Source organism: Canis lupus, chromosome 18, assembly GCF_048164855.1.
Source record: "Canis lupus baileyi chromosome 18, mCanLup2.hap1, whole genome shotgun sequence".
Taxonomy (NCBI): Eukaryota; Metazoa; Chordata; class Mammalia; order Carnivora; family Canidae; genus Canis; species Canis lupus.
In genome coordinates this window covers 18,647,380-18,666,575 of record NC_132855.1, presented here as the reverse complement: position 1 = coordinate 18,666,575, position 19,196 = coordinate 18,647,380, and the positions used below count along the sequence as shown (strand labels likewise).

Sequence of the window (19,196 nt, the reverse complement as noted above, 5' to 3'; positions counted from 1 at the left end):
CTTAGTGCTTTGGGCTTCTCAGTCTGTTTAACGGTATTCTTCAACCATGTTCTGCCTTAGTTCAGCTTGATTTTCAAGTTGGCACCAGTATCTCATGGATTAAAAAGTAATGATTCTCTCTTCCCACTACGGTAAGGGATGGAAGGGCATGAATACAAAGAAATGATTTGACCCGCCATTAAACAAAAAGGCCTTGGAGGCATTGGCAGGCTCTGAGTGTTGAGCTAACAATAAGATGTCCTGACACGGATTATAAAGAATGGACTCCAATATTTGTTAGTCTAGCAGAGGCATTGGCAAACTATAGCCTGTCAGCTCTTTTGGTAAATCAAGTTTTGATGGAATACAGCAATGCTCATTACTTGACAAACTGTCTATGGCCACTTTCATGCTCCCATGGCAAGTGGAGTGCTTGAAACAGAGACTGTTTCAACGACAATGGTCCTCAAAGGCTAAAGTATTTACCATCTAGACCTTGCCAGAAATAGTCTGGCAGCCCTTAGTTTTGCACTACAAGTAACTATGAAGAGTGAGTTAATATATGTAAAGTTTCTGACAGTGCCTGGCATTTACATATGGGAATTATTGGTCTTTAATTTCTACCATCTCCCAAGCACTATAACAATGTTAGCAAAAGAGAGGGAATTTTAGACCTGTTATTTGGTGAATGAATGGATGAATTTGATCCCAAGCCATTTTCAGAAACATTTTGGCTTTCATGTTTAACACATGTAAATTGATGGACACGGCCAAGGCAGTGACAATAAGCAGGTACTCTTTCACCAGCTTTCTCATGGCCACTTTTTTCTCATCAAGAAATGGTAGCCTGTTAGAAATGGTGGCACACTCCACAAGCAGGAAATTAAAAAGGTATGTAGAATCTGTTGAATCGAGAATGACACCTGAACATGTAAACAAATTTGCTTTCTTTGATTTCAAGAACAAAGCTGGTATTACTCTCCTATGAAAAGTCTGTATGTTATTGAATTCTGACTAATGATTTGCACGCTGAAGCATTTGAGGGAAAGAGTGCTATGTCTGCAACTTACTATGAAATACATCCCCTAAAAAAAGTTGAATTAATGGATGGATAGAGGAATGGATAAATAGGTATATCATAAAGCAATTATAGTGAATATTATAGAATCTAAGTGATGTATATGAGTGCTTGCTGTAAGTCTTTCACTTTTTGTGTATGTATGAACATTTTCATAGTAAAAAGTCAAGAAGAAAAAACAAGGGTTGTTTGTGCAAGAGGAGTAATGGCAGGATGCTCTTGCCCAGGGAACAAAGACAATCTCTTGGGTGTACAGCCCTGAACAGCAGGAGAGTGTCTCATGTCAGGGCTGCTGGAAGCATCATAAAGCTAGCTCAAGAATTTTTAACATGGACTATTCATCAGAAAAAGAATTCAAAAGCAAGGACACTTATTAATAAGGCACTTTCACTCTTATTTATTACCGTATTGGGAATTATTTTAGGGGGAGTGCCTCTTTCAGAAATGCTAAATTAGGTAATTTTTAAAAATAATGGAGAACAAGCTTCCATATTTTATGGCATCGTCACCATATAGAGGAATGAGTACTGGACCAGAAATCAGGGACTGTGTTTCCTAAATCTGCTGTTAGCCCTGGGTAGGACTGTGTGCAAGCTAATTTACCACTCTGAACTGCAGCTTTCTTGTCTATTAGAAGGAGGCAAAGATACATATTCTACATTCCTGTAGGGAGAACAAATGTTAAAAGCATTCTGAAGGCCACAATGATTTCACCAGACAATGAGTTCTCAATTGGGGTGATATTCATGCTAAGGGCCAGGGGGGCACATCAGTTCTTAAGGGGGCACACTCTTCTAATGTGTAAAGCAGAGATACACATATAGAACATAAAGATAGATATATATTCTATCTGTAGTATTACAATTCCATTTGGGGGAGATGATTAGGAAGAAAAAAAAATGTGTGAAATGGCTCCAAAGAAAGATTATAATGCAAAAAATATTGAGGACATTTCATTAGAAAGTCTTTCATTTCTATCACCCCCCAGGTTGTTTCCACCTTTCTCTTTCTTGAGGTAGATTAATTTTATTCATCAGTTGGAACACATACATTTGAATACTTACACTGAATACTTACATTTAAATATTCCTATTCTAGAAGGAGGAGGGAGGAAAAAAACTGAGGAAAAGAAAGAGAATGATGGGCTTTCTTTGCCTTTTCCAAAGTACATACAGGACCACTTAACCCAAACACTATTAAGCTCTGAAGGAAGGAATTTACTAACAAGAATGAGGAAGTAAATGAATATACTCACCCAATCTTTTTCCCCCTAGAAATTTAATAGAAGCATTAAGTTTTCCTTGATTTGATTCAATTCTGTTGGGTACTTCAAGCTTTTTGAACCTAAGAGGTATTTGGAGAATTTAAAAAGAGTTCCAAGGAGAATAATGAAGATGAATTAAGGATTGGAAATAAGATCTATTTAGAAAAAGTTAAAAGAACAAGAATTATTTAGTGGGAGGAAGAACAAGCAATTAAGTAGCACAGAGATGGCTTTTAATAGTAGAAACTTTATCCTATAGAGAATAGTCTCATCTGCACCAAAGATCAAAGGAAGGGGGAAAATGTATTTTGAAGCAAGAAGAATATGAGATTAGATGTTAACCTAAAATTTCTATTTATGATTAAGTCTTGCATCTTTATTCTCCTTTATGAGATTTTTAAAAATATGGTGTCGATCTGTAGAAAAAACCAGGAGGATGGACAGATGGACCCATCATGTTTGATTCTCCTGCCCTGGTGGGAGGCCCATCAGCCAGTCTGGCCAGTATCACTGACCTCCATGGGATTTGGCTTGATGGGAGTAAAGAGCCATTTTATGTGGAGCTGTGGCTTCAGGATGCCAGAGGATGAATACAAAGCTCTAGCCAACAGTGCCAGGGCAGAGTGCAGTACACCTAATTGGGTTGTCCACACAAGGAGAGCTCAAGGTAGATGGTGGGGGCCAACACAGGAAGCCAAGAAATGAGTACCAGGGAAGATGTAGCAAGGAAAACTGGGTCAAAATGAGCTGCTAGAAAGATGCTCTGGGCCAGCCAGAGGGATGAGTATGACCCATGGGGAGGCTTTTGAGTATTCTTGGAAGCCTACAGTGGGAGTAGGATCAAAATCCACATAGAATGGGTCAAAATCCACATAGACTGGGTCAAAATCAATATAAAAGTGTTAAGGGGGTGCCTGGATGGCTCAGTTAAGCGTTTGCCTTCGGCTCAGGTCATGATCCCAGGGTCCTGGGATCAAGCCCTATGTCTGGCTCCCTGCTCAGTGAGGAGTCTACTTCTCTCTCTCCTCTCCAGCTTGGCTCATGTTCTCTGTTGCTATCTGTCTCTCTCTCAAATAAATTGATAAAACCTTTAAAAAATAGACTTTATATGTATATACATTTACAGACTTTATATGTACATACATATAAACCCTTTCCCTCAAATGCCTCAGCATGCAAATATATATTTATACACATACACACACACACACACACACACACACACACACACACAAAGTCTTAGGAAGAGATTCCAAGCTTCCAGGAAGGTATTCATTCCCTCTGTGTTTTAGAACTGCTGCCCAAATTTGTGCTTCCCAGTACTGATATGTGTGTCAGAATCTCCTGTGGAGCTTGATAAACTTTTTAGCCACTCTGCCTCCAGCCTTGGAGATTGGGATTTAATGGGAATATCATTTAGGATTCTGTTGTGAGCAATAGAAATCAATTCTGGCTAAATTCAGAGAGTGAAAAAAAAGATGGAGGATGGAGGGTAGTTGGAAGGATATGAATAAATTACCTTTATAGAAAGAAAAGCTGAACAAAGAGCTTTGGGAAGGATATGTGAAGCAGGACATCTCCAGGGATCCAGGAAGCAGGAATGATGCACTTCTAGACAATAGTGTGATGGCTAGGGGCCCGAGCTCCAGAATGATAAGGCTTACTTTTCTACTCCGCTTCTCTGTGCCTCAATTCATCCTTTGGAAATGGGTGTAATAGATCTTACCTACTGGATACTCATGAGGATTGAATGGAATAATACATGTAAAGAGAGTGCTTATGACAATGCTTGGCACATTAAAAGTTCTTAATAACTATTAGCAATTATTACTGTTGTTGTATTGTTGCCATGCATGCAGATCAACTTCAACAGAGCTGTCTTTCAGACAATCAGTTACTTCCACTGAAGCAGAGCTCTGTGCAACAAACTCTGTTGGGTACCAGGACGAGAGAAAGACAGGAGCTTTTTCCTCAGGGAGCTCATTTCTAGAGGTCACAAAGGCCAACAATCCTAATCCCACTAAGATTATGGCCTTAACTCAGGCCTTTAGTTCAGAGGGAGGATAAGAAATAATACCTAAACTGGTTCAAGGCAGCCAGGAAAGATTTTCCCAAGATGGCAGCATTTTACCTCATATTTATTTTTTTACATTTATTTATTTATTTGTTTGTTTGTTTGTTTGTTTTAAATGTTTTATTTATTTATTCATGAAAGACACAGAAAGAGCAAGGCAGAGACATAGGCAGAGGGAGAAGCAGGCTCCAGGCAGGGAGCCTGATGTGGGATTCAATCCCAAAACCGCGGATCACGCCCTGAGCCAGGGGCAGGTGCTCAACCGCTGAGCCACCCAGGCATCCCTCATTTATTTATTTTTACTGAATTATAGTTAACATACTCTTACATTAGTTTCAGACACATAACATAGTGGATTCAACCCGTTTTTCATTATGCTATGCTCACCACAAGTGTAACTACCATCTCTCACCATATAGTATTAACTATATTTCCCCTGTGCTGTACCTTTCATCCCCGTGACTTATTTATTTAACAACTAGAAGCCTCACCCATTTTGTCCATTCCCCCACTCCCCTCCTTTCTGGCACCATCAGTTTGTCCTCTGTATTTATGGATCAGTTTCTACTTTTTGTTTGTTTATTCATTTGTTTTGTTTTTTAGATTCCACATGTAAGTGAAATCATATAGTATTTGTCTTTCTCTACCTGACTTATTTCACCTACCAAAATACCTCTAGGTTTGTCCATATTGTCACAAATGGCAAGATCCCATTCTTTTTTTGTGATTGAGTAATATTCCATTGTGTATATATAATATATACATAACATATGTAACAAATGAAATAACAAGCATTGGCAAGGATGTGTAGGAAAAAAAACCCTCATCCACTATTGGTGGGAATGCAAGCTGGTGCAGCCACTGTAAAAAACAGAGTAGAGGTTCCTCAAAAAATTAAAATTAGAATTACCATATCATGCAGAAATTCCATTACTGGGTATTTACCCAAAGAATACAAGAATACTGATTTGAAAGATACATGCACCCCTATGTTTATTGCAGCATTATTTATAATAGCCAAGATGGAAGCAGCCCAAGTGCCCATCAATAGATGATAGATAAAGAAGACGTGGTATACATGCACAATGGAATATTACTCAGCCATAAAAAGAATGAAATTTTGCCATTTGCAACAACCTGGATGGATCTAGAGGGTATAATGCTAAGTGAAATAAGTCAGTCAGATAAAGACAGATACCATGATCTCACTCATATGTGGAATTTAAGAAACAAAACAAACAAAAAACAGACTTTTAAATATAGAGAACTGGTGGCTGTCAGAGGGGAGGTGGGTGAGGACACGGGTGAAATGGGTGAAGAGGATCAAGAGCACACTTATTGTGATGAGCACTGAGTAATGTGCAGATTTGTTGAATCATTATATTGTACACCTGAAATTAATATAGTACTGCATGTTAATTATACTTGAAAAATAAATAAATAAATAAATAAATAAATAAATAAATAAATAAATAAACAGACAATTTACCTCTTATTTTTAAGATCAGTGAGATTTTGTCAGGTTCGAGGCATAAATGGGTTGGAGAGCAAGTATTAGAATTCCAGGCAGAGGAAATATCCTGTCCAAAGAATGATCGGAATGTAAGACTAAACAGGATGTGTTTCAGAAACTACAAAGATCTCTGTGGCAGGAATGTAAAGAATTGGGGAACAAGGATGTGGAGGGCAAGAGTGTGTGTGCTGGTAGGGACATATTCTGGATACACAAGCAAGACCATGCTAGGAAAATCCTGCATGCCATTCTTTTATTCACTCCCCAAATGTTTATTGAGTACCTACCATGTGCCAGTTCTGTTCCAAACTCTAAGGATAATGGCAATAAACAAAACATAAATGTTTCTATCATTGTGTAGTTTCCATTTGAAGGAAAAAGATTGGCAATAAACACACAAGTAAAATACATAGTATCTCAGATGATGACAAGTGTGACGGGAAAAAATAAGCCAAGAAAAGAGAGATGGGGTATGCCAAGGCGAAGAGGTACCACTTTTAAGTGGGGTGGTCTGGGATTCACTGAGTTGTATAGGTTTGACTACTTGGCAGTGGAAGCCAGTGAAGAATTATGAGCAGAGAACTTGATGAGATCCACATTTTCTGACTTCAGTATGAAAGACCGATTGGAGGGCGATAAAAGTATAGACAGGAGAACCTGTAAAATGTCTATCTCAATGGTTTGGGTGAATAAATAGCCCAGTGGACATGGAAATAAAGAGATCATTTCAAGAGTAAGGAATTACATGGACAGGATTTAGTAGCAGAGTACAGGTAGGATTGGGAGAGAGGAAGAATCTGGGATGTCAGTTTCTAGCTTGGACACTGGGTAGATGACGCTCTGGTGGCACCATTCAGAGGAATGAAGAGTAATGGAGGTTGGCCATCACATGTGATAGAAGATCTGCTGGTAACAGTCAGCTCATGCAGATCTCCAGAATGGGCAGTTTTAGGAGTTTAACAATTTTGGGGTCAACCCATCTATTTATTATAGCAGCATCAGTGTTTTTCATGAGTACGTCTCCTCTGATGTCTCCTGGACAATTTCCCTTCCTTTTAGTGTAAAAACAAGACTACGGACTCTGGCATCCATAAGATGTTGGTTTGGATCTCATCTCCATGCCACTGTATGACCTTCAAGTAATCTAACCATATGGCGTTTTCTCTCCTCATCTGCTAAAAGGGAACATCAATTGCAGTGTGACTTGCCTCTTGGGAGGACTATAGCACACACACTGAAGGTGCCTGTTAAGTGCTGGATCCTTCTCTGCTCCTTCCAAGCTCTGCCCTTACCTTGGTTCTGTGTCAGTGTCAGTATGTCTGAACCTGGAGAAAATCAGAGTGGGGAATAAAGGACTGATGTGCAAAGTGGGGTATTTGAATGTGTGTATCTGGGTGTAGTTGCCCTGCCATTATTTTTCAAATCCAAATACAACTAATTTGGGCAATTCACCTTCCTCTTTTATGATGAGTATTTTGTATGGTTGCCCATAAAATGAAACCTAGGAAATCGGGACATCACTGAGGTACTGCACAGCCAGCCGTTTCAGACAATGCTTCAGCTCCCCGGTGCAGAGAGGTTCCTCTGTGACTGGGGGGGAGCCATGTGTGGTGGAAGTTTTGTTTCCAACCCAGTGATCAGGGCAGAGTTTCAAAGGAACATGCTGTGAGGGATGAAATCCCATAGCAGTAAGGGATTTGAACATTAGTTCACATGTATGCATAGCATGGATGGTTACTCCCAAGTAATAGCTTAAATTTTTTCTTTAGTGTTTTCTATATTCTGGGTTCTTTACAAGTTTTTCAAGGGGAAAAAGGAGGGTTTCCTTATTAATGTTATTGAGATGTCGGTCTGTTAAGTTTGGTATTTACGTGAGCTATTTCCCTGAGTAGTTGGAAGTGTCTGTCTTTTCTTAAAAGCTACTTTTATAAATTATCAGTGTTCTCATAAATACATATTCCCTCTTACCTTCCTTTTACTCTATGTTGCTTTATGTATTTAAAGCACTTATTGCTTATTTATATTTTAGTCCAAAAAGCTTTTTTGAATAACATTTCTTGGGAACTCTCAAGAGTCTAGAGTTCTTTTTCATCTAAAACAAGGTTTCTCAGGCTCAGCGCCATAGATATTTTGGGTGGAATATTTGTCATAGGAAGGCTGTCTTCTGCATTGCAGGATTTTACCAGCATCCCTGGACTCTATCCACTACATGCTAGTAGCACCCTTCCCTTGTGACAATCAAAACTATCTCCAGACGTTGCCAAATATCCGCTGGAGAACAAAAACATCACCCACCCTGCCAGTTGAGAACCACTGGTCTAAGAAAATTCTTTTACTTCTTATTTGTTCAAATATTATCACTGATTTTTAAATCACAATTCCTGGAAAAATCTGAAGAAAAAAAAAGGAGACAGAAAACAAACCAAATGAATGGGAACTGCTTTGGTCCCGAGCACCCCTAATCTGATATATTGTGTATGTCTATAAATTAGCAGAATTTATTCATGCTAGGTTACTAAATAAACTTGTATCTACTTAACAGAACTTTGAAAAGCCATTGGTGACCTTTTAAGGAGGTTTATTATGGAAAGACTGGCCAGTAGATATTTTTATAATACGTTGCAATCAAGACAGGAAGGAATTTACCTCATCAGTGCCCCATCAGAATTCTAGAAGCCTTAAAGTAATGCCATAAGGAAAAAGAAGGCCTTTGGTTCTAGATGAAAAGAAATAGGAGATTTTAAAGTTTGCTCAGTTTTCATTCTATCTATGCACTTTGACTACAAGAATATAATTTCAGTACTTGAATTTTCTTTCTGTCCTTTTCAATAGAGAACTTTGATTTTTAATTAGAAAGGAATTATCCATATTTATTTTCTTCTGGATAGCATTGCCCAATATCACCAATATAAATCCCGCCATCAAAGCCTTTTCTTCTGACCTTGATCTGTATCTCAGACAATTCAGCAGTCTAACTGCCCTGTGTAGGAGGTTGCTAAATTAGGTTTTAAAATTATTTCTATTAAGTAAGAACTTAACATATACCAGCTGCTAAGGGATTATAAAAGCTTTGTTTTTTCAATAATTGGAAACCTTGTTTACAGAGGACTCACAATATTCTTTAAATGTCTTTGTGTTGAATATAAAAGAACTTGTGTTTATCTAGGCAATGATAATCTGACTATAAAGCAAACTCATTTAAGGATTATACTTCCTGTCTCTCACTATGCAGCTGTCACCCTACTGTTTTCTCAAGCTTTGCAAAATGCTGAGAATTATTCCTTAAAATTAGAAGAATAAATTGGAAAATAAACCAGGTAGCTGAGAACACAGAAAATTTTAAATTACAAGGAAGTAGTCGAGAGACCCACCATATCACTACCTGTAAGCAAATTTATGACAAATTCCTCCATTTGTTATCTCATTGACAGAAATCAGCTCATTCCAAAGAGATTTTAGAGGGTTCAATCCTGGCAAAGAAAAGTTGAGAGCAATTCAGATAATCTAAGATTTAACCAAAGTGGAGACTTGTGTGCTTGCAAACAAAGGCACCAGCATTGGCTGGTATCTGCTAGGAAGAAGCTGGGAATCACAGTGGTTCAAGGTGTCTGTGTTGGATCTGAAGCTCCTTACTAGCCCCATGACCTCGGGCAAGTTACTTAGCGGCCGTCTGCAAAATAATAGCATTCACTTACCTCATAGGCTTGTTTGGGGACTTAAATGAGATAAACATGTGAAACTCTAAAGACAGTTCCTGGCAGAGAGTAGGCACTGGATAAATGTTAACCTATTACGGCAATGTTCCCAGCCCCACAGTTTTTTACATGCATTATCTCATCTGAGCTTTATTAAAATAGTACATTTTTATAACTCCAGTTTTATTGAAAATTGAGGAAAATGAGATGCAAAGAAGTTTAATAACCTACTCAGGGTCACACAGCAATTGAATTGACATCAGGCCTCTGCCTTCTTAATCTTTGCCTCATTCTGCAAACATGTAATGAGCACAGGCATCCTTTGCTCTCCAAACACTCACTATCAGAATATATGCTATACCAACTAAACAAAAGATTTTCATCAAAATCATTCTCCCAGCTACAACCCTGCTGTAACAAGTTCTCACCTGCTACGATAAGTTCTCACGTTCATCGCAGCTTCTCAAACCGTAATGTGTACATGACTTCCCTTCGAAATGCAAATGCACTATTTCTAACAAGCTCCAAGGTGTGGCCAGTGCTGCAGGTCCCAGGATCACACTTTGAATAGCAGGGAGCTAGGAGATGGAAGGGGGCTTCTTGCATATCTTACCGTTTTCCTGATCGACCCGGTTTTGTGTTTAAGCACACTGCACATGATATCCATAATTCTACTTTTTCCCTGAGGGTTTAGTCCCTTGGTATTTGTTTAGGGCAGATACCAGGGGGCATTACCAGTGCAGGTCTAATCCAGATGGTGTTTTTTTATGGTACCTGCTTAGTATAGAAAAATGAGGTTCCTATCCTCTTCAGCAGTGGACTGCACACAACTCTATCTGCTAATTATTCGATTAAGTGTTAAACGGTTATGTAATTGGGCTTTAAATGTTCTATACTAGGAGCAACCTTTATCAGATTATTATATAGTTATTTAAAGGCATGTTAGTAATATTTGAGAAATCTATATTTTTGAATACATTATTTTTTTCTATTTAAAATAAGGGAATATAGGCTCTTGCTGTTTGACACTTTGGTGCCTGACACATTTTTAGGAGTAGGTTAAATTCAGAGAATGCAGGCTTACACTCATTCTGTGCCAGACCAGAGGCAAAATCCTGGGAATGTAATGCTGATGACCAAAATTACTGCTTCAAAAAACTCATAAAGTAGTTACAGAAGAAATGGGCAGGTATATATTTAAAATATAAAAAGAGTTATGAGAGCACAGAGAAGAATGGGCCTAATATAACATTATATGTTAATTATACTTTAATTAAAAAATTAAAAATAAAGAATTTTTTTAAAAAAAGAATGGCCTAACTTTTCTTCCTGTGCAGGGAGGCCCTTTCTGGATACCACTAATAGCTTAGCCCTTTATCTGATATGCCATTTTAGCTAATAATCATTGGATTGCTCTTTGTCCCAACCACTGCTACAAGTATGCTGCACGTATTTACTCATTTAATTATTACAACAATTCAGTGAGGCAGATGTACTTTTATTATCATGTCCACTTCAAAGATGGGGAAACAGAGAAACAGAGAGATTAGTAATTTGCTTACGGATTTAGCATCAAAGCCAGACAGTCTGAGTCTATAGCCTGCCCTCTCAACCATCATGTGATCTGCCCCTATTTTATTAAAAGAAAATTCAAGACTTTAAGAACACGTGACAAACATGGACTTATTGGAGAGAGCAAATTATAAAACTGCAAGTAACTCTGTTTCATTGGAGCATAGGATGAATGTGGCGTGAGGAGACCATTTGGTGGGAAGCCATAACATTTGCATTGGGTGTAGATAAGTAAGAACATGGTGTGTGGAGGGTATAAACAGGACTAGACAGGATTAAAGCCACCAACAGTAGTCACAGTACTGGCAATTATTATATTTGAGGTGTGACTATAAAGTCATAAAATAGATTTTGTGTTAACACATGTATTATGTGAGTGTGGTCCCTTTCCAACCCATCATCTTGGGAAGCCGTGTTTTATTTTCTGCTGAGTTCCCATTGCTCAGAGCATGTTGGGAATGTCTCTTCTAAAATATCTTCAGAACAAGACACAGTGCAGATTTTACTATCTTAGGGTCATGCCTCGTTTTTGTCTCAAATCTATTTCCTAGTTGGATCACTTCCCTTTTTTACTGAGTTTGGCTTTGAATAACTTCTACTTGTCTGCTGAAATAATATCCACTCCCAATTCAAGAAACAAACATATAGTTTCCATATAGTGGTGACTCTGACTTTAGTGTACACTTAAACATTATCTATGGGCTTAATCAAATAATATATTGTGGCGCCCCCTTCAGGATTCTAGTTCAGTTGGTCTGAAGTAGGGGCCATAGTAGATTCCTAATCTATAATAAGCATTCTGAAGTTTCTGTTTTCAATGACCAGACCACACTTTGAGAAAGCCAGCTGTAAGGATATTCAAAAGAAAGTGTGATAGGTCTTTAAAAAGTTCCAAAAGAGAAATTCCAAAATATTATGATCAACACTGACATTGATGGCAAGTATTGCCCACCTTGGAAAACTATTCTCCCATAGATGATGCTTACCTAGGATAAACTCTTCAATTATGTTTTAAAAAATAATCTGCATGGGTACACCACATATAACGAATTCACCTGTGCTTCTGGAAGAGCCATTTCATGTGTTTGTTTGTTCACTGATGGTCTGCTCTGTGTTCTTCCTTAGAGAGAAACGTTCCTTTCTGAACCAGGTGGATCACCTAAGGATCCAGTATTTTAGGGTTAAGCACTATATCTACAAATTATTCAATTTTTTTTTTTGTTTTCTTAAAATGGTGGGCTTCTTTCACTTCTTGGAGTTGGAGCACTAAATCCCAAGAGCAGGCATTGCAGATCCAGTTTCTGTTAGTTATATCCACGGTGACCAGATTCACCAAGGTTATGGGCTGTTCAACTCCAGCTGTTACCCTGAGATAAGCAGTAACAGGAATGCTCCAGAACCAACCTTCTTTCATGTTGGGATATGTCACATTTTTGTCCCTTGCTGAATCCATGTGACTACCTAAATTAGCCCTATATTTTTTTTATCAAGTTCTTGATTTTAACAAATATAATCTTCAATGAGAATGTGAAGAGTTTCTGAGCTGCCTTACTTTTTATTTATCTACTGTCTTCTGTCTTGATCACTGAGGAGAATCTCGTACAATTGTCAACTGAAATTTCATGCCACATCTTCCTTAATCAATCCGCATTTCACAGGTTGGTCCAGCTTCTACCCATGGCTTCTACCCAGGGCCTCACCTGGGGACTGAGTCAGGCTTCCTCTGGGCATTACTTGGTCAAAGTGTTGAGGTTGCTAGACTGTCTAGTCAGGTCCTTTGTTCCCACAAGCCCTGACACTCAGCTGACTGAGTTTTGTCTGGATATGAGGATTCAATATTATCCACTGAAAATATGTGGATGTTCTATGATTTTTCTAAGGCCATTTAACTTAATTGAAACTCTTGACAAGTTAAAAGCTTAGTGAAGTATGGAGAGAAAGGCTATGTTTAGACCTCTGTGAGCAAAAAGTTTAGGAAAAGAATAGGTTTTTGTTTGTTGTTGTTTTTTTAAATCCCAGCCACTATCTCTCTACCTTTAACAAGGACAGCTATATTATCTTTAAGAAAGGCAGAGACAACAAAGGGATCCAAGATGGAATCAGATTGCTATCAAAACAGCCCCAATCAAGGGAAGCAGTGACCCGATGAATGACCACATCCTCTCTCTTCATTGACTCTGACTTCCACCTTTCCTCTCTTCCTAGGTAGAGTTGCCAGATTTAGGAAAAAATAAAAACTGGATGCCTAATTCAATTTTAATTTCAGACAAAAAGTAATATTTCAGTATACATTCATGCAATATTTGGGACCTATTCCATGGCTCTATTTCATGGGTAGTCCATTCCACAAAATTCAGTGCTTTTGTATGTTCTTGTGGTTTTCATAAGCAGATTTGTCCCTCAATTAGATCAAACTGTCCTCTAGGCATGAGTATTTGGTATCCTTCAAGGCACCATAAATAGTGACTTTTCTATTTGGGGCCTATGTTAGATTTCCCAAGTTAGTTTCCTCCTGCTGCAAGTGCAGAACACCCCTGAGCTCCTCTTACCTTTCTTCCCCTACATCTGTGAAGTTATTTCATGAACTGTGACAGGGCTGAGCCCAGAGCCCTGAACACAGTAAGAGTGCCGTATATTTTTATGATTGATTAATGAACTCAAAGCAATTTGTTTTCTTCTTAGGTGTCAAATTCAACATTCATGAATTACTTCCCTGCATGCCAGGAGTTAGTAGTAGGCTCAATCTTCTATGCTGTTCATCTGGGAAGTTGGGTGAAATTACTCTTTCCTTTTGGGGAGATAAGAGGAAACAAGTGGGGAATGCACTAGGGAGCTACACCCAGATTTGCAAACGTGTCATGGTTCAGCCAAAAAGATGGAAATAGAGTTGTCCTTACATATAGGGAATCATTTCAAAGGAGTGTAATATTGACTCAAAGATTGGAGAGCTATCTTACCCATTGCATATTATTTACTTCCACTGACTTCTCTAGTTTAAATTTCTTCTATGGCATGTGGTGTTGCAGACACATATCATAAAAGTAAGAAAGAACTTTGAAAGCTAACAGAATGATATAAATGGCAAAATATTCAACTCATTAAAAAGCCTACCAGCATGTAGAGTAATGATACACATCAGATAACAAGGTGTCTTTTACACACTTTGTGCTTCTATTAATGAAATTATTTAGATCTTCCTTTGTAAATGACACCGAGCAGATTTCAAACCTTGAAGATTAAGAGCTATGAATACCCCTTCTTGGTTCAGTGCTTTTCAAGTGTAAAATGCACAGAAGAATGAACATATATTCAGACGTGTCTAGATGATGAGTTTTATGCCAGCGACGCTTGTCCAAGGCTAACTTGTGAATATGGTCCTTGACTCTCCCTTTTTGAACCTATTCCTTTGCTCCGTGGCTCCTGACTGTGCTCTCAGATCCCCTGCATCCTTTGGAGGGTAGAGGGAAGCCAGGAAACTAACTGCCCAGTACCTTGAAATCCCACCACTGTGCCTATGAGCCCTGCTGAGAAAACTGCCCATTTGATTGTGGACAGAAATGACTACAAATGAAATGGCTGCCAGACTCCCATTCTGCTCTAGTAAATAAACATAAACTTGCTGTCATAACCCTCAATGAGAATCCTTAATTTAATATGGCTCTACTGTATTTTCAGTGTCCCTAGAGTCAAGTTAGAAGAACAAAAGCTGAGCATGAGAATTCATGTTAATTCCCTACCAACTCTAACACCATGAACACAAAAAAAGTGTTTCTATCAAATTAGATTATCATATATATGTGATAAAAATCCAATGTAATAATCTCCAAGCTCAAACTGTGATTGAAAAATATTTTCTGGGATGCTTATGATTTTTAGTCAAGTCATAAATCTTGTCCCCTGTATCTTGTACTTCTGATGTCAAGTGAATTTTGGACCATTAGCCATTTGTTTAAAAATAAGAGTATCTATTTTATCTGGAAACAGACCAAATGAAACTTTAAATCCAGATACACTTCTTATTTTTATTGTAAATACATAATGAAACAGTTGGATGAACATTGAAATAAATGCTTACATTTTACTCATTTTTTAGGATGTTGTCTTTAATGTCTTTATAAATTTCTTAATATTTTCCCTTATTTCCTTTGAAAATCCTTTTATTGATTGATTGGGTTTAGGTGGGGAATGATCCTGATGATTAGAGAAATATGATGACTCCACATCATTCTATCCAAGATAGAGGAATGCATTGGCTAACTCTGTGATTTCATGGATGGATCTGTGACTTGGGGAATAAAAACCATAATAAAATTACTACCAGGATTAGCTATGTTCATTTGAATAGCATTTTTATCTATCCGATTTGAATTCAAATGCATTATTTTTTCTTTCTCTTAATATAGGTGGAGAACAGACCAAAATATTATGGAAGAGAGTATGTATCATGCTGTTCTTTGTTTAATAATGTAATAAGTAGTCATTTTGTATGTCGTTTAAATATTAAATCTCTTCTAATATATAGTCTTCATCAAATGTCCATTGTGCAAGTGTTTAATAATAAGGACAAATGCAATCAGACCCTTTTGTATTGAATTTCATTTATAAGCCTTAGGTGCTTGGCTTCCATGAATGTGGGAGGGAAAGTATCTTCAATAGGAGCCTTGTCACTGAGCGCCTGGCAAGTATTTGAAACTTAAGGCAGTATTGTCCATGACTGAGGCTCTGTTAGTATTTGATTTCACTTTCTACCTTGATACTATATAAAGATTTAGAGTGTCAGGCTGTGAATTGCCTGGCTAAATTCCTTACTTTCACATACCTCAGTAAATACAATATGGGGAAATCACTCCATTTCCCTGCTGTCTCATAAAACCAAAATGATGATTTCTCTGGACTTGGATATATTAGCCAAATTGCCTCAATACCATAATGATTATTTCCTCCCATTTTCCTCTTAATTTCAACTCTTGGTTTGTCTTACGTTCCCCAGAAGCCTACCATAAAGCAAATATGCATCCCATAGAAAGAGTCCTCAGTCTCTGTGGTGCGGGGAGCAGCTTACAAAACAAAAGCAGAACAACCTGCACTGGAGTCAGGTGCACAAATCCCTTTTTTCAACCTGGAGGACTTAGGAGCCACAGTCTCTTTGAAGTCCAGGTCTCCAGCTCTCCTGGTCAATCCAAACCGTCTTCCTCTATTCCCTCCCCATCAGAGCCTCACCTTCATTATGAATGACCCTCTGATGTGTCCCAATCCGGCAGTGACTTCCTAGTGGCCACGACTGCATTTCTGAACCTTCCTTTCCAGCCTTGGGAATTCAGCCAGCAACCCCTGGAATACCTGCTGAGGAATGTTGGCCTTTGCTTTCAGCCATCCCCACAGCCCTAGCATCTCAGTTAGTCATGGGATGCTCTTTTTCTCTTTAGTATACTGACTTGGATTTTTGCTCACAGAGAGCACAATTAATGAGAAAGAAAAGAAAAGAAGAAAGGAAAGGAAAGGAAAGGAAAGGAAAGGAAAGGAAAGGAAAGGAAAGGAAAGGAAAGGAAAGGAAAGGAAAGGAAAGGAAAGCCTACCAAATGGGACGCTTTTGTACGTGAATTCCCAAAGGAGCTCTATTGTGCATTTTCTTTGTTGCATAAAAGTTTTGTTGAGTAACCTTTAAGTTCTCATTTTTCAACCCCCAGTCCACACAAACTACATAGTGAGAAGACAGTAAAGAAACACTTTCTTAACCACAAAAAGGGACTGTTTTGTATTAGAGGGAAATTAGCTTAGAAATTTCAGATCCTGTGTTTCCTTTTTTAAAAAATAAAAGGTTTTTGGTTCCATTTGAAAAGTAATAACATGTTTCTCTTCAGGAAACGTACTTTTTTTCCCTACTAGGAATCACAAGAAATGTTGACAATGGATACCTTGAGGGGAAGAGTTTTTCTAGCCTGTACTTTTTACATTTTTACCTCTTCTGTGCCTTTTAGCTTTTGAATTTTCCCACTGTGCAAAGATTACTTTTATTCTTAAAACATGAATAAATTAATATTGCTGATTTGAGAAAATTAGAAAATATATAGATACAGAAGGTGGAGAATATCCTCAGCTCACCATAAAAAAAAAATCGTTGCTAACTTTTCCCCCTTCATCTCATCCCTTCCGATGTTTTTCTGTGCATGCTTTCTTTCTACAAAGAGGGGATCATAAGATAGATGATAGATAGATAGATAGATAGATAGATAGATAGATAGATAGATAGATAGATAATGGATGTTTTTAAACTCACACATAAAGGAGGTGTTGAGCCACAGGCTAGATTCACAGAACCAAAGTTTTCTTCTTTTGAACAATCGAGTTCAACTTGGTTCTTGACATGTTATGTCTGCTGCTGATTATCAGCTAAACTGTATCAAGGGAGTTAAAGCTGAGCTGCTTTCAGGTTAACTGCCTGTTTGGGATATCCTTCATCGAGAGTGGCCTGTGCTGTTCTGCTGAATGTGCCTCGTCCTGCTGTGGTCACCACCGCCCCACCCCCCGCCCTGGCCCACAGTCAGGTCGTGTCCTGGATATCCTAGCCACAAACTTCTCATGGCATCAGCTTTTGTCCTTTCTGACTCCAGTGTGGGAAACTTTTTGACACTCAATGCCCCTCCAACCCTCTACCATGTCCCTGTCATCACATGTACACACATGAGCACTCCCTCTCTCTCTCTCATGCACATTCTCAAACACACACTTGCTCTCTTTCTCTTATAAACACACTCACATACATGCTCTCCACACACACTTCCCCTGGCCCAGTGTCTGCAAGGCTCTCTCCGGTCTCTCTGCCCAGGCTGTTGTCCAACCCAACTCCTACTGCATAGGAGATGTTCCCAAGGGTTTCACAGGAATCAGTGGCCACATGCTCAGTCAAAGCCCCAAACACCTCTGCTCTAGCTCTGGGATCCTATAAATCCATCTAGGATCCCATAAATCCGCCTGGGATCCATCAGTTCCAATCCTGAGTCTGAGCTCTATCTAAATTCCTCTAGGTCTCCCTCCTGCAAGAACTGGAGACACTGGTCTGTTTTGGGGCAGACAGGTTGCTTGTATGCCACATCCATCCTCACTTCAGAAAAGTGCTTGTTCCATGATCTCCACATGTTCGCTCTTGAGATTTAAAACTAAAATTTGGAAAGCAGAAAACCTCCTCCCACCCTATCACCTCATTAGACTTCTGAGAGTTGATTTTGGGACTTGAAGCCACAAGCTTTTTCTGGCCTCTCTCCCCTAAGACATAAGCTTCAGTTTATAAGGTCTACTTGTTAAGAAGGACAGAAGGGAATTAGGAAATAAATATGGCAATAGTCATCCCCCCACAAACTATTTTCATGCTACATTTATCCTCACTTAAATCTTCACATTCCTGGGGGGAAAAGACTAAAACTTGTCTAAGCCAACTTCCTCTGCCCTCTTTTCTGGTTCTAGGAAGGTGAAATGGAAATTTTTCTCTGTCCAGAAAAATTTCTTCTCTAGTTTATACCCCCAAAGATCTTCAAGTTTGGGTAATCCTGGGAATCGAGTATTATTCCCTGTCCCAGGAGCTTGGGGTCCCTCAGTACTGGCCTCAGCCCTCAACCCAGCTCCCCCACCTTCTTATGAAACATGTGTTAATCAAATATCCGGTAAGTGGTGGTGACTGGGAGGAAGCTGTCTTTGCTTCAAGGCAACAGAGAAAGTTTCCGAGAGTCACTGTCCACTCTGTAGGGCTCAGGCGTGTGTCTCTAGAGCAAAGCAGTCATTGGCCAAGCCTGCATTCTTCCCAGATATGTTGTGTTTTCTAGATGCATGTGTATTATTTTTTAAATTGCAGAAAAAAAATAATAAACTTTATCTTTAAAAAAGAACAATAGTTACATTAAAAAAAAAGAAAAACATATCCCTTAGCAATTGCTCTCAACATTATAAGGAATGGGAGAATGTTGATGATAGCTGGCTATTGTTTCCAGAGAATGAGCCCCTAAAATTAACAACACTCTGCACCTGAG

At 38.6% G+C, this 19,196-nt stretch overlaps 1 protein-coding gene across 2 annotated transcripts in view; it reads left to right on the top strand.

Annotated features, from left to right (window-relative positions):
* The window catches only part of CHN2 (chimerin 2), a 296,002-nt gene that overhangs the window by 169,366 nt on the left and 107,440 nt on the right, over positions 1 to 19,196 (top strand). For both annotated transcript variants that reach the window (XM_072783629.1, XM_072783630.1), the window contains exon 4: positions 15,579 to 15,610. In XM_072783629.1, coding sequence (XP_072639730.1) covers positions 15,579 to 15,610 — 32 coding nt within the window. The remainder of the gene's footprint in view (positions 1 to 15,578; positions 15,611 to 19,196) is intronic.